Source organism: Nicotiana sylvestris, chromosome 2, assembly GCF_000393655.2.
Source record: "Nicotiana sylvestris chromosome 2, ASM39365v2, whole genome shotgun sequence".
Taxonomy (NCBI): Eukaryota; Viridiplantae; Streptophyta; class Magnoliopsida; order Solanales; family Solanaceae; genus Nicotiana; species Nicotiana sylvestris.
In genome coordinates, this window is record NC_091058.1 from 144,570,796 (window position 1) to 144,587,188 (window position 16,393).

At 40.5% G+C, this 16,393-nt stretch overlaps 2 protein-coding genes across 2 annotated transcripts; both read left to right on the forward strand.

The window, feature by feature from the left end:
* Positions 1 to 10,396: 10,396 nt before the first annotated feature.
* On the forward strand, positions 10,397 to 10,831 carry LOC138885719 (uncharacterized). The gene has a single exon (XM_070166696.1). The coding sequence runs from the start codon at positions 10,397 to 10,399 to the stop codon at positions 10,829 to 10,831; it is 435 nt and encodes a 144-aa protein (XP_070022797.1).
* A 559-nt stretch (positions 10,832 to 11,390) lies between these two features.
* On the forward strand, positions 11,391 to 11,786 carry LOC138885720 (uncharacterized). The gene has a single exon (XM_070166697.1). The coding sequence runs from the start codon at positions 11,391 to 11,393 to the stop codon at positions 11,784 to 11,786; it is 396 nt and encodes a 131-aa protein (XP_070022798.1).
* Positions 11,787 to 16,393: the final 4,607 nt, after the last annotated feature.

Below are 16,393 nucleotides of genomic sequence, written 5' to 3' on the forward strand. Positions count from 1 at the left end.
CGATTTTTTTTTTCAGTTTTTAAAAACGAAAATATTTTGTTAAAAACATTTTTTTCCAGTTTTTACAAAAAAATGCTTTAAAAAAATTGGAAAAAAATGAATTTTTTTCCAGTAAAAACAGAATTGTTTTTGGTAAAAACTAAAAAAAGAAAAGAAAAGAAAGACTTTACTAAATTAGTGGACTACTGGTGCATTAGTTTAAAAGAATGAAAATATTTTGTAAAATATTTTTTTTAAGTTTTACAAAAAGAATAATAATTATTTTTAATTCAGCATTGATCTAACAGTCAAATGGCATAATTGAACCAAAAAGATGAATGGATGAGTATTTTTAGCCCAACAGGTGGATGAAAAGTATTTTTAAACTTTTTCCAATAGTTTAGAGGTATTTTGAACCCTTTTCCGTACAGTATATACACATAAAAATTTATTTAACTACACAATATAATCTTCCCGTAAAAGGAGTGTTAATTGACCCCTTAGATAAATTAAAGGTAGCTCCACCACTACTAGTTCTCATAATTAAAGATTTTGTGGTGACACATTCATAATTTAGATGCTGTATATATTCATTTTGAGTTAAAAAGAGTAAATTTTAATATGTATATTTTATTTTTATTTATCTTCGGATATTAATTGTCTAAGGTTCGATCCCAAAGAATTGAGTTCTGCCCGTGTCGCAAACTTACGGTTGAATCCGCTACTAGTACTATGCAAGTAGTGATGTAATATCGAGGAAATTGAGGGGGCATGTCTGAGTTGCGTGTGGTGGCAGCCAGTGGCGGATCTAGAGGGTAGCGTACGGGTTTCCGAAAACCCAGTAACTTTTGCACGGTCCTTGTATATGTATTAGAAAATTTATTAAATATCTGTAAATATTTGATTGTGAACTCAATTGATAATGACAAATTGTTATAGGAACCCGTAAAATTCAAAGTCTGAATCTGTCTCCGGTGGCAGTTGTTGCATACTTGCATCTTTTGAACTTCTGCTTATGCGCTATAGCGGAGAAGAATTTACCACAAACATGAGTTTTCCAGCATGGCCTTGCTGTAGTTGGCTCTGATGATGAGGAGAATATTACCTTTTTTCATGATTGATGAGAATAAACAATTACGTTGGCCGTGTGTCTTTTTGCTTGTCCTATCAACATAAAAAGGATACAATACGATTCCTAGAAAGTTTCTCAGAACCATTCCTCTTTTCCCTTTTCTACTTTTTACCAAAAACTTCTCCCTACCTAATGGTTTTGGTTGAGTTAACGACAAGTTTCATTCTAGTTTGATAGGAATTAAACTAAATTAACAAGAATTTTTTTTCAGTTGAGACTATTACAAGTATTTGAAGGGAGCTTTGGAACAATGATAAAGTTGTTTCCTATAACTTATTGGTGACAGGTTCGAGGCGTGAAAACAGTCACTAAGACTTAGCATTAAATTTAAGCTATCTACATTACACCTCTTGGGATCCGGTCCTTCACCAAGTCCTGCGTAAACGTGGAATACCTTGTGCATCCGGCTGTCCCTTTTTTATTACACTATATGGTATTAATTAAATTTTAATTGTAATGTTTGTACTGAATTTTGGCTTCGTTTTGAGCATGTAGGATCATTTGGTTTTATTTATGTAGCCATATCGGTTAAAAGTGAAATGATCTAATAATGTCACGTTCACATGGCATGTAAATGAAGGACAAAATTATTTTCGACAAATTTTCGGTTGACTGTCTGCACCACACGTACTTGGGTGTTTAATTTCTTGCAAGCTTTGAGCCTGCTTCTTTAATTGAATTTTGCGATGCTGATACTTTAGTAATGCTGTTAGCTCCTTCTAATTACATGATAATAACAATCTCGTTTGTGTATTTAATAATCTGAGAAGAGTAACCTTCTGCCAACGATTTAGGTACTATATAAAGAAAATTTTGCATTGTTAATGTATGTAACCTCAGAATAATTCTTATACCGAGATTACTCTTCTCAGATAATTTTACATTTTTAATGTATAATCTTCTACCAACGATTAAAGTAACCTGAGACTAATTTCTATAAGGGCAACTGCATGAAAAGATTGTCTATGATTTAAAAAAAAAAAAGAGAAATGTATACGGGTGAAATCGAGGATGACGTATACCCCGGTTTTCGGTGAACGAAAAGAAGTAAGAGCAGAGACATACGGGATCGCCATCGAAGCTGGAAACTCATTGTATCGAGGCCCGTAAAAAGTAGACAAAGTGCTTGCCATCGGACTTGACAAAACGATGCACCCCAGACTCCGGATGGGTTCTGAGACTTTAGAAAACACCAAGGGCAGTTGTGCACGATCGATAGAAGGCTGTGATATCCGCAACCAACGGATATCTCGGCGCGGATCTCGCTCGATAACGGTTATGAATCGTTAATAAATGAGAAAGGAATTTTTTTTTTACCATTTTTAAACTTGTACTAAGAATGAAACTCTCCTACTATATAAAGGGAAAGTTTTTCTATGATAGAGGACATTGTAACAGGCATACCAAGAGAATACAAATTCATTTTTATGCTTCCTAGATATTGAAGAGTTCTAATTTTACTGTTGTTCTTCACACTCAATTGGTTTGGAACCAAGGACCCAACCGAGAGCAGAAATTATTGTCTAACCTAAGCTCACGCTGGTCCATAACACTACAACTTGTTTTATTATTCATTTTATCTTTCGCTCGTTTATCTAATATCTTTGATTATTTGTATTGAATCAACCCATATATTTTTAAAACCGTGTATAAATTTAATTAATGCTATCCATTTTAAGTGTAAATAATTTGGCGCCCACCGTGGGGCTAAAGATAATAGTGGTGGTTTAATATAAATCTCCATAACACATTCTGTTTTACGCTTGTTTTTTAAACTCTCAATTTCAAGTCAGCTTGAAAATGTCAAATTCTTAGTCTGCTCACTTGAACGCCGAGGATGAATCTGGCCATCACGGTGAAAACAACAATCGGGTTCTTAGCAACAAAGTGCCCCATGCTGATCCCAACGTGGTCTCGGTTGCCGATCCGATCGACGCTAATTCACAGGTTGCTATCGACATCAACCTTCCCATTAACCCCGAAATCATCGTTCGTGGAGGTCCTCGACCAATAGTTCGAGAAATGGCCGAGGGTGAAGGTGATGGGATAAGCCTACGACTAATCTTAATGTTGCAGGCTCAATAGGAGGCGATGTTGCAGGCTCAATAGGAGGCGATGTCGCAGCTACAGAATCAATGCCACCCCCTGGCAGGGTCGAGCCAGAACGGTCCCAAGAGAACACTTGAAGAAATGAACAAACCACCGAGAGGTTGGGTGAGGCGGAGTCCGGGGTCAACTCCAAGATAATGAAAATGCTAGAAGCGTTGACGAAGCTGGTGGAATCAGGTGAGAAAAAAATTGAGGCCAATGACAAGAAGGTGGAGACATGCAATTTCAGGGTCGATCAAATCCCGGGAGCACCCCCGATATTGAAAAGACCAAATTCCAAGTAATTTATCCAAAAGCTTTCCCTCCTAGCGCGGCGCCAAAGCCGATCCTGAAAAGGTTTCGTATGCTCAATATTCCAAAGTATAATGGAACCACGGATCAGAATGAACATGTGACCTCCTATACATGTGCCATCAAAGGGAACGACCTGGAAGATGATGAAATCGAGTCGGTGTTACTATAGATGTTTGGGGAAACTCTGTCAGAAGGAGCAATGATATAGTATCACAACTTACCTCCAAATTCTATTGATTCGTTTGTTATGCTCGTAGATGCTTAATTTTATGAAGGCCCATGCCGGGGCCATCAAGGTCGAAACTAAAAAACTAGATCTTTTCAAGGCTAAACAAAGAGATAACTAGATGCTTAGGGAGTTTGTATCAATATTGCAGATGGAACGGATTGACCTACTTCTGGTTGCCAATGATTGGGCCATTCAGGCATTCACTCAAGCACTTAACTCCAAAGCTCATTGGCTTCGCATCAGCTAAAACAGAATTTGGTAGAGTACCTAGCAATAACTTGGGTCGACGTCCACAACATGTACCAGTTAAAAATCAGAGTCAAGGATGACCAACTTGGAGCCCTTTCTGGGTCCGTTTATCCCATCATAGCCGACGACATGTCTAAGAGAGTCGTCGATAATGAATCAAGGCCGATATGAGATCGGTATCAACCATACAACGCAAATCAAAGAGGAAATGCATCCGGGCGTCACACCACAAGGAATGAAAAGAGAAGCAATTGAGGGCCCAATAGCCGAGATCTGATGAGCAAAAATGGCTTTCACAAGCCACTCGGGGCTAGTGAAACACCAAGATTATAAGAGTATAACTTCAATATTGATGCTGCAAGCATCGTACTAGCCATCGAGCGCATCAAGGAAACCAAGTGGCATCGACCATTGCAGTCCGACCTTACGCAGAGAGACCCTAACTTGATGTGTAAGTATCATGGCACTCATGGCCATTTGAGGAGGATTGTCGGTAATTGAGAGAAGAAGTTGCCTTGATGTTTAATAACGGGCACTGATAAATGGGGATTTTGACTACTTATTAGCACCTTTTAGCTTTTGTTTTAGCCCAAAAGCATTTAATTGTATTCACAAAAATTGATTAAATATGCTTAATTGCAGAAATATTGGAAAATGAGCCTCCAAGATGAAATCCAACTCAAGAAGGAGTGATTTGAACTTAAGGACAAAAACAGGCACATAAGCTCAAAGTGCAGACCACTGATTATCATCTGCGGCTGCAGAATGTGATGAAACTCAAAGCAGAGATATATGCAAAGTGCGGTCCGCACATGACTTGTGCGGCCGCAGAAACTGGGCAAAAGAAAAAGTTCAGAGAACCTGCTCTCAAGTTCAACAGAAGTGCGGACCGTACACTTATTATGTGGCCACAGAAGAACAGCTACGCTGCCGCAGTCAAATTTATGCGGTCCGTAGAAGAGTATGCGGACCGCAGAAAGAGAGAAGTGCGACCGCAGTTTAGAATTATGTCGCCGCAAGTTTCAAATCATGTCAGGCTGAAGCAAAGTTCGGACCGCGCATGGAATTATGCGGCCTCGGAACCTCCGAAAGGGCATTTTTGTTTGAAAATTCCAGGCCTATATAAATAGAAGAGTTTCACTTTTTTAGGTTAAGCTTTGATATCATCAGCTGTAGATGGGTGTCTTTACTCTCTTTAGTAGTTTTTGCTATTTTGAGCTTTTTAAATATAGATTTCATCATTTTAATTATCAATATGGGTTTAATTATCATTTCTTCTTCTATTTCTTCTATCTTAACCATGAGAAACTAGATTTTCACTAGGGTTGTGACCCAACCCTAGAGTGTAATCCTAACGTGTGTTTGATTTATTGCTTGTTTATGGTTGGGTGTTTATTATTTAGCCTTATTCTTTCTTTTGATTGTAGAATTAATGATTGCAAATATTAGTTCATGCCTATTTGACTTAGTCTCTACTTGAGAAAGAGAGACTTAGTTTAGGAAAACTTGGCTAACAAGAAATTGGGTAAGTCAAGAGATTTATAGTCCCAATTAAAGGGTTGAACTTATAAATAATAAACCTGATTTGAGCTTTGTATCAACCGTTTTGTTCAATACTCATTTGGACTTGAGAAAGTCAAATTGGGCAAAATCACTCTCTGACCGAGAGGTACTAAGTGGGTAATGAAGTGTTGATAGCTATAATACACCCCGACCAATAAAACAAGCTTTAAACTTTACAACATGTTAGGCAAACACCTAGGTGAAGGTCATAGCCTTAGACCTTTATATCATTTCAAAAACAACTACAAAAATAATTTCTTAGTTTCAATTCTTAGTTTGTAATCTTACTTTAAATTGGACCTAGAAACAACCCAAGTTTGTGAAAGTGCAATTTGAGATAATTCAAGCTCATACACTAGAATATATACCCTTAAATCTCATTCATAACTCCCTGTGGAAAATCGACCGTGATTCCGTGTTGGGTATTACTATTGCATCGGCCGTTTCATAACCTTAAATAAAGGTGTTACTCGGACAAAATAAATTTTTGGCGTCGTTGCCGGGGGAGATAAAAACAGATTTAGCTATATATTTGATTTTGTGTGTGAATTGTCTTTTTTCCTTCCATGTTACTGATTTTTGTGAATCAATTGTAGGTGAAACGATGGCCCTCATCAATAATCAACTCGGAAACATGCCGTTGGGGGATGTGGAAACTGAAGATGACCAAGTTGAAGTGGTTCCTCTTGAACCTCAAGCAAATAGAAGAGGTCGACCACCTCAGGACAACTTCCAGTTCGACCCCCATCTCCACCAAGAGCGGCTCCATACCGAGTGTTACCGGATGAAGGGAATGCAAGTGCCATAGTCTCTCCCCGCATTAGGGTGGGCAACTCTCAAATCACGAATGTAATGCTCATATTGCTAGAGCAACGGGGATTCTTCATCGGGGCTCCGAGTCAAAATGCGTACAAACAATTAAAGGGGTTTGTGGACATTTATTGGGGGAGTACACAGACAAATGTCTCCAAGGATGCTTTAAGGTTGAGGTTATTTCCTTCCTCTGTACGGGGAAAGTCTTGTATTGGTCAAAGAGATTGCCAAACCATTCCATCCATATATTGGATGCGTTGGCGGAGAAATTTATTTCCAAGTTCTTTTCTCCCGGGCATATGGCTACTCTTAGAGACAAGATTCTAGCATTCAAACAAGAGCCTAATGAGTCGTTGCGTGAAATATGGGAGAGGTATTGAACAATGGTCAAAGAATTCCCCAATAATGACATGACAGAGGCTATGATTCAACAAACTTTCTATCGGGGTATCAATACTACCAATCAGTACGTGGTCAATCAAATTGTCGGTAGAAATTTCATGACAGCACTGTATGCAGAAGCTTGTGAGATTTTAGATGAAATGGCAGATACTTCATCGGCATGACAAAGTAGGACAAATGTTCCTCAAGGTGATCCGAACGTGATTCACCTACATAAAGAATTGCATGATCATGGGCAAGCCATTGCCGAGTTGACTACCACAATGAATCAATTAACCAAGGCTCAACTTTAACAAGTGCAAAGTCCTAAGCAAGTCAATGCCATGGAGGGAGTTAGTATGATGGTTAATAAGAGAAGGACTAATGTTCCACAAGTGTAAAACCATGTGGAGAATTATCTGCAAGAAGATAGTGGGTTTGATCAAGATGAATCTTACAATGAACAAGAAGAGGAAGTACAATAAGTGAACAACTTTCAAGGGCAAAGAAACAACTCTCAAGGCCCGAATCAACAACAATGGAGACCTCAAGGTAATCAAGGTAATTGGAATTCTAACAACCAAGGTAATTGGAGTGGTGGCAACAATCAAAGAAATTGGAATAGTAACAACAACTACGGAAATTGGAATGGTGGAAATAACCAAGGCAATTGGAATGGCAACAACCAAGGATACTGGGGAGGTAATAATCAAGGGGATGGAACAATAATCAAGGCAATTGGGGGTCGGGCTTTCAAAGTCCCCCGATGTATCAACAACCGAGCAATCCACCTCATTATCCTTCCCATGTACCAAGCTCTTCCAATAATGAGATGGGACGAACTGAGAATATGTTCAAACAAATGATGGAGAAGAATGCCGACTCCGATGCCCAACTAGCCTCACACAACACATCAATTCGTAACTTGGAAGTTCAAACGGGGCAAATCTCTCAAGCTCTAAACACTCGTACTAAGGGGTCACTACCAAGTGATATGGTGGTGAACCTAAAGGATGAGAATAACATAGGACATGCCATGGCCGTTACATGGACTGGAAAAGGTGGGGATGCTCCCACCTCAAGTCAAAGGAAACTTTTGGATGATGAGCAAGTGGTTCAAGATGATGAGACCCCGAACAATATGGTGCAAGAAAATGATGGAGTGGGGATTGATATTGATGACAATGTCAAAGAATCTCAAAAGGAAGTGAACCTGTCTAGGGATCACATTGTAGACATATCGAAATCGGTAGTGCAAAAGGCTAAGGCACCAATGCCTAGGCCTCCTCCTCCATATCCTCAAAGGCTTGCCAAGTAAAATGGCAAGGATCAATTTAAAAAGTTCATTAACATGATGAAGAGTCTATCAATCAATCTGCCATTGGTTGAAGCCTTGGAGTAAATGACCGAATATGCAAAGCTTATGAAGGATTTGGTGACAAAGAAGCGGTCAATGAATTGTGAAACTATAAAAATGACTCATCAAGTGAGTGCAATTGTTCATTAAATGGCTCCCAAATTGGAAGATCCCGGTGCTTTCACAATCCCTTGTACTATTAAGTGCTGAGTTTGCTAAAGCTCTTTGTGATTTTGGGGAAAGTATCAATTTGATGCCCTATTCGGTTTTCAAGACTTTGGGAATTGGAAAACCAAGACCCACATCTATGAGATTACAAATGGTCGGTCATACCATAAAGAGACCATTGAGAGTAACTGAGGATGTATTAGTTCGTGTTGATAAATTCATTCTTCCGGTGAATTTTTTCATTCTTGATTGTGAGGTTGACTATGAGGTACCGATTATTCTTGGGAGACCTTTCCTTGCTAAGGGAAAGGCTCTAGTTGATGTTGAAGCTGGAGAACTTACCTTCCGGGTTGGTAATGAAAAAGTGGTTTTCCATGTGTGCAAATCTATGAGGCAATCCAATAGCAATGAGGTATTCTCTTTCGTGGACTTGGAGACCAATATGATTGTGGATGAAACAAGTGTTATGATAAATGTTGATGATACATTAGAGGCCGTCTTGCTCAACTTTGATGATGAAGAGATGGAGTGCTTTATGAAATGTGTGAACTCTTTGCAGGGAATGAGGTCGTACACTTATGAGCCCCGCAAATTGTCCTTAGATTTTGAAAATTGGACAACTCCTCCAACAAAGCCTTCAATTGAGGAGCCTCATATCTTGGAGTTGATGCCATTGCCTCCACATCTTTGGCATGAATTGCTTGGCCCTTCTTCTACTTTACCGGTTATTCTTTTCTCTTGTTTAACTAACGTGCATGTAGACTCTACATTGACGGTGCTACAAAAGAGGAAGAAGGATGTTGGATAGACATTGGTGGATATTCAGGGGGATAATCCCTTGGAGGAAGGTGCCAAAAAATCTATTGAACATCAAAGGAGACTCAGTGAAGCCATGCAAGAGGTTGTTCAAAAGGAGATCATCAAGTGGTTGGATGTCGGGGTTGTCTATCCCATTTCTAATAGTTCGTGGACTTCTCCTGTTCAATGTGTTCCAAAGAAAGGGGGCATGATGGTGGTCACCAATGATAATAATGAGTTGATACCCACAAGAATGGGACCGGGTGGAGAGTGTGTATGGACTATTGTAATCTCAACATAGTCACTAGAAAAGACCATTTTCCACTTCCCTTCCCAGATCAAATACTTGATAGAATGGCCGACTGTGCTTTCTATTGTTTCCTTGATGGGTATTCTGGCTACAACCAAATTCTTATTGCTCTGGAGGATCAAGAGAAAACTACCTGTACATGTCCTTATGATACTTTCGCCTTCTAGCGGATGCCATTTGGGTTGTGCAATACACTAGCGACTTTTCAATGGTTTATGATGGGAATCTTTACATGCATAGTGGAGGATTACCTTGAAGTTTTCATGGATGACTTCTTGCTGGTCGTGAATTCTTTTGATGATTGTCTCTCAAACTTGGATAAAGTGTTGGCAAGATGTGAAGAAACAAACTTGGTGCTCAATCAGGAGAAATGCCATTTTATGTCCAGGAGGGCATTCATTAGCCACAAGATCGCAAAGAATGGCATTGAAGTCGACAAGGCAAAGATTGAGGTAATTTCTAAACTTCCACCTCCAACTTTGGTGAAAGGCGTGTGGAGTTTCTTAGGCCACGCAGCATTTTACCGGCGTTCCATCAAGGATTTCTCTAAAGTTGTGAACCCATTGTGCAAGCTTTTGGAGAAAGATGATAAGTTCCACTTCAATGATGATTGCATAAGAGCCTTTGAATTGCTAAAGTTCAAGTTGACTACTACTTCCATTATCACTGCTCCAAATTGGAGTGTTCCTTTTAAGCTCGTGTGCGATGCAAGTGATGTAGCGGTAGCGGCTGTTTTGGGGCAATGCATCAACAAGATTTTTCATCCGGTCTATTATGCAATTAAGACCATGAATAGTGCCCCATTCAACTACACCGTTACGGAGAAAGTTCTATTTGCCATTGAAAAGTTTCATCCGTACTTGATGGGTACAAAAGTGATTGTCCATACGGATCATGTGGCACTTCGTTATCTTATGAGCAAGAAAGATTCTAAAGACCGGTTGAGAGATGGGTGCTTTTTTGCAAGAGTTTGATAAAGACATCCAAGATCGAAAAGGAAGTGAAAACTAAGTGATGGACCACTTGTCTCGTTTGAAGAAGGAGGGGAGGCAACATGATGTCCTTGAAATAAATGAATCCTTCCCCGATGAGAAACTCTTGGATATTTCAATGAAAGAGGTGCCATGGTTCGCGGATCTAGCAAATTTTCTTGTAAGTGGTATCATCTTGGATGAGTTCTCTTCAAACCAAACGAAGAATCTCAAACGGGATTGTCAAGACTATTATTGGGATGAATTGTACCTTTTCCGGAATTGTACGGATGGAGTGATTAGAAGATATGTACCAGAGGAGGAACAATGTAAAATTCTTGGGGCTTTTCATTCTTCACCATATGGTGGTCATGATGGTGGAGCAAGAACGGCGGCCAAAGTTCTAAGTTGCGGCTTTTATTATCCCACACTTTATAAGGATGCAAGTGATCTCATCAAGTGTTGTGATGAATGTTAAAGGGCCGGTGGAATCTCAAAGAAAAATGACATGCCCCTCACCACCATATTGGAGATTGATATTTTTTGATGTGTGGGGCATTGACTTCATGGTTCCTTTTGTGAGTTCTTGTGGAAAAACCTACATCTTGGTTGCGATTGATTATGTGTCCAAATGGGTTGAGGCCGTTGCTCTACCCAACAATAAAGCGAGAAGTGTGGTGACGTTTTATAAGAAGAATATTTTCAAAAGGTTTGGCACTCTGCGGGCTCGCATAAGCGATGGGGGGTCGCATTTTTGCAACAAAGATTTCGATACCTTACTCACCAAGTATGGTGTCACTCATAAAGTCACAACTCTCTATCATCCACAAGAAAACGGTCAAGTGGATGTCTCCAACCGGGAGATAAAGAGTATTTTGTCCAAAATAATGAATGCTAACCGGGCGGATTGGTCCAAGAAACTTAATGATGCTTTATGGGCTTATAAGACGGCTTACAAAACACCTATCAGAATGTCTCCATGCCGGTTGGTGTTTGGAAAAGCTTTTCATCTTTCGGTGGAACTTTAGCACAAAGCCATGTGGACTTTAAAGAAGTTGAATCTTGAGTATGATATCGTCGCCAACTTAAGGGTGACACATTTGAATGAGTTAGATGAGTTCTGGTACCATGCATACACAAGTTCGTCCTTATACAAAGAGAAGATGAAATATCTTCATAACATGTACATTTGGAACAAAGAGTTTAAAGAGGGTGATCTTGTGTTGTTGTTCAATTCTCGGTTACGGATGTTTCTCAGAAAGTTAAAGTCTAAATGGAGTGGTCCGTTTGAGGTGGTGGGTGTGACACCCTTTGGTGCATTGGATTTGAAGAATAGAAATGATGAGGTGTTTAGAGTCAATGGTCAACGGGAGAAGCATTATCTAGGAAAAATTGGTGATGGCTATGTCGTAGCGGTAATTTATTTCAAGTGATGGTAACCTGCGTCGTGTCGCGACGTTAAATCAAGCGCTTCTTAGTAGGCGACCCACGTTTCTTTTTTTTTCTCTTTTCTTTTTTAGATAGGTCTTATTTTATGCTAACTGGATTTGAAGTGTGTCGTAGGAATGTGTGTGCTTTACAGGAACTGTGATCAGAAAAAAATTAGCTAAGTATGGAAAAAGTGCGGACCACACATGTATTGTGCGGACCGCACAATTTTGGATGTTACAGCAGAAGGCAAATGTGGACGCACAATTCTTGTGCGAACCGCACAACTTGAGATGGGAAAATGCAAACTCTTTGAAGTTTGTTTGTCAGAGAAACAGCCAAAGTGTTGCCGCACAATGAAATCTGCCGTCCACACCAAATTCTGTGGCCGCATAGCTAAATCTGCGAATCACAGATCAACAAAGGGAATTGGAATCCCATGTAAAAGAGTGTGGACTGCAGAAGGAAATTTTCAGCTGCACTCGTCTCTTGATTCCTTAGCCAGACCCACTTAGTATAAATAGTCACCATAAGGCTCCTATTCCAACTTTACATTCTCTGAGCAATCAAAAAGGACTAAAATTTTGCACACATATGTTTCAATTATCTACCACCTAATTACGCATCTGTGATCATACCTTAGCACCACTTCATCACTGGTATGTTCAAATAATTACTAGGACTCTTCAATTTTATTACTTTAACTACAATTTGTTAGTTATTTTAGACCATTTGTCAATTTCATATCCATTTGGGGTTTAAATTGTGTTGGGTTAACTCTTATTTGCTTTTTGGGGAGTGGGTAGTTTGATTATCATGTTTAATTGCTATCACCATGTCCAAGTTGTGCATAAATTGAAAACCTAAAGGACTCTGCCCGATTGAATTTTGAAATATCCTGCCACACAAGAAATTGTGCGGTCCGCAAAAGTGTAGATTAGGGTAGTTGGTAAGACAAAATAGTGCGAACCGTACTTAAAAATGTCCAGAACGAAGAAATTTCATCGCAGCCACGGAAAAGTGTATGACCGCAGATTAGGCCAATCTATGTCATCAAAGAGTTGGCACTTTTGGAAAGTTTCATGTGCGGCCACACTCAAAAATATGCGGACTGCACTTCAATTCTACGGTCATACTCCAAATTATGCGGACCGCAGTTTCACCTCTGGGGCCACACTTTCAATTTGTGCAGTCCGTACAACCCAATTTGCGGCCGCACTTGCAATTGTGCGGACCGCACTTCCCTACCCTGCAACATGTTTTGTTCGGTGACTTTCTATTTATCTGCACTTGAACTAGAACTGACTCGGCTGCTGTTTGTTGCAAAAAATGTTTAGATCTTGTGGTCATGGTGATACATCAAAGGGGAGGGGTGAACCCTCCCGGGGCCGAGGCAAGAGTACCTTACCACTCACCCTTCAAAATGTTATATCCAAAAAGGTGACAACCGGCCGAGGTAGAGCTGTAGAGCCAGTCGAATCAAGCTCTTATGTTCCGTCTAGGGAACCATCGGAAGGTGACTCAGTGCAAGAGTAGCCTACTATTCAATCACAACCACAACAGCTTCAGGGGAGATTTCAACTCCAAGATGAGCCTTCCACCTCTGAGAGCACTTCTGAGGGTTCGGAAGGTGACAGGTAGGCTTTAGAGCCCTCATATAAACATTCCCCTAATGTACCAGCTACTACAGTAGATGTGGATGATATCCCGACTGATGGCCAAGGGGGTGCTACCAGAGTTGCCGGCCTTGAGAGGTCGAAGAAGAAAGAGATTTGGGAAGATATATTTTTTAGTCTAGTTGTTTCACAAGCTTCCAAGATTGGTAGCCGGTGAGATCGCTCACTCTTGAGCGTCAGTTCATATTGAAAAACCTTGACAAATACAACCCGGTGGTGTTGAGATAGTTCCGGGAGCGGAAGGGGTGGATGTGGTTCACCCAAAGTGTGGTAGATGCCAAGGAATATCTAGTCCGTAAATTCTACGGCAACACACATAAAGAAAGGGACTAAAGTGACAAAAGTGAGGAGCCTGAAGGTGTAATTTGACCAGAACACCTACTTGGGTGTTAAGGATGTTGAGCCGGTGCAGTACTTGGAAAAGATGGGTACGAGAGATAAAGCTCGCCCATGGCTAGCCGAGATTCTTGCAGCCCCCGGGCCACCACCACCATGGATCACAATAGGGTTTCCTATTCATAGGAACACCCTGAACTACGAGGCAAATGGATGGAAAACTTTTGTGTGCAACAGACTATACCCATGCTAGAATGAAACAAATCTTCCTATTCAGCGGGCAGTGCTAGTCGCCTCTATCATGGCCAAGTACCTAATTAATGTAGGTGATCAGTGTAGGTGCCGTGATGTCATCCAACATGTTTGTGGTTTCCAGGCAAGGTGAAACCTCTTACCCGTTTCCCAACGCTATCACTGAGTACCTTACGGATGCGCGGGTCGAGCCGAGGGTTTTTGACACAAAGGTTCGGGCAAAGAAGCCTTTCTCTTGGTATTCTCTGATGGACCTGAGGAACCCGAAGAAAGAGGGTCAGCCGACTACTACTATAAACTTGTCCGATGAGACTTCGGTAGTAGTTGCATAGTCAGTAAATAAGCCTTCCACTTCAATAGTACTTTCTACCAGTGCAGCTGCTATGCCTCCAACTCCTTCTTCAGATCCTTCAGCATCAGTGCCTTCCACCTCGGCTTTGAAGCTGATGCCTATGCCCACCCATCCACTATCTGCGCTATGAGTCTCCTAGACACTAGCGAGCCTTAACAACTAGATGAAAACAACCACTGTAAAGCTGTCTGACATATCTAGTACTATTGCAAGACAATCATCCACTCCGGCACCCCAGTTGTATTCAGAATAGGCATAGGGAAAGCTGAGTATCCCGTGCCCGACCGTCGCGTCGATCATCCGACCGATATTAGTCAAAGGGAAAGAATATTTAGGGCATGCCTTATTTAGATCTTTGTAATCTACATACATTATTAGGTTATTCCCTTTTTTTTTAGGAAATACTACTACGTTAGCTAACCGGTCCAAGTATTGAACCTCCCGGATTGACCCTATTTTAAGGAATTTGGATGCCTCATCTTTGATGAACGCATGCTTGACCTAGGACTGCGGCCTCCCCTTTTTCTTATCCAGATGGAACTTCGGTTTTAAGCTCAGCTTATAAGTGGTTACCTCCGATGGTATCCTTGTGATGTCAAGATGGGACCAAGTGAAACAATCCATCTTAGGTTTAAGGAAATCAATGAGTTTTTTACTGAGCTTGGGGGTTAACCCTGTGCCAAGATATTCCTTTTAGTCTGATAGGCATTGCATTAGTACATTTTTTCAACTCCACGGCCATCGATTTAGTGACATCGATGTCATCAGGAGTTATGAATGATCTCGGGATTCCGTAATCTTCCTCCTCATCTATCCCTTGTTTCTCCGGTTCGATCAAGATCGACATTACTGATTAGTATTTAGTTTCTTCATTGGCTGGCTTCACGTTCCTTGGCATCAATAATGCGGGTACTAGGAATACTTCATCAACTGCAAACATCTCCTTCATAGTCAATTGTTATCCATAGACTGTCTTGATTCCTCCTGGTGTAGGGAACTTCAACGCCCGGTGTAAGGTCGAAGGTACCGCCCTCCTGTTGTGAACCCATGGCCTTCCGATAGAGCATTATATCTAATGTCCCCTTCAATCACACAAAACTTTGTCTTTTGGATTGTCCCGACGGTATACACCGGTAGGGTTATCTCCCCTTTAGTAGTTTTGCATGCCATGTTAAATCCATTTAACACTCGGACTGCCGACACTATTTGATCCTACAACCCCAATTGCTCTACGACTATCGATCTGATGATGTTGGCCTGGACCAATCAACACACATTTAACTCGAGATTTATTGATAAGTATGGATATTACCAGTGCATTATTGTGAGGTTGTACGATGCCCTCGACATCCTCGATGCTGAACGAAATTTGTCCCCTTTGGGACATAATCTCAGGTGTACTTTTCCCTTGTAATGGATACTTTGGTGCGCTTTATCATTGGCCCTTGGGGGCTATCGACCCCTCCAATGATCATGTTGATGATGTTCTGAGGTTCCTCTATTTTCTTCTATTTTCTCCCGTCCCTATTCCTGAAGTGATTTTTGGCTCTATCACTCAGAAATTCTCGGAGGTGCCTGATCTCGTCCAAGTTACACCTTTATTTAAGGTTATGAAATGGTCGATGCAATAGTAATACCCAACAAGGAATCGGGGTCGATTTTTCACAAGGAGCTATGAATGGGATTTAGGGGTATATATCCTAGTGTATGAGCTTGAATTATCTCAAATTGCACTTCCGCAAACTTGGATTGTTTCTAGATCTAATTTAAACTAAGATTACAAACTAAGAATTGAAACTAAGAAATTATTTTTGTTGTTGTTTTTCAAATGATATAAAAGGTCTAGGGCTATGACCTTCACCTAGGTGTTTGCCTAATGGGTTGTAAACTTTAAAGCTTGTTTTATTGGTCGGGGTGTATTATAGCTATCAACACTCGAGTACCCACTCAATACCTCTCGGTCAGAAAGTGATTTTACCTATTTTGGCTTTCTCAA

Coding starts and splice junctions, on each gene's coding strand:
- LOC138885719 (XM_070166696.1), top strand. CDS start 10,397: ATGGACCACTTGTCTCGTTTGAAGAAGGAGGGGAGGCAACATGATGTC.
- LOC138885720 (XM_070166697.1), top strand. CDS start 11,391: ATGTGGACTTTAAAGAAGTTGAATCTTGAGTATGATATCGTCGCCAAC.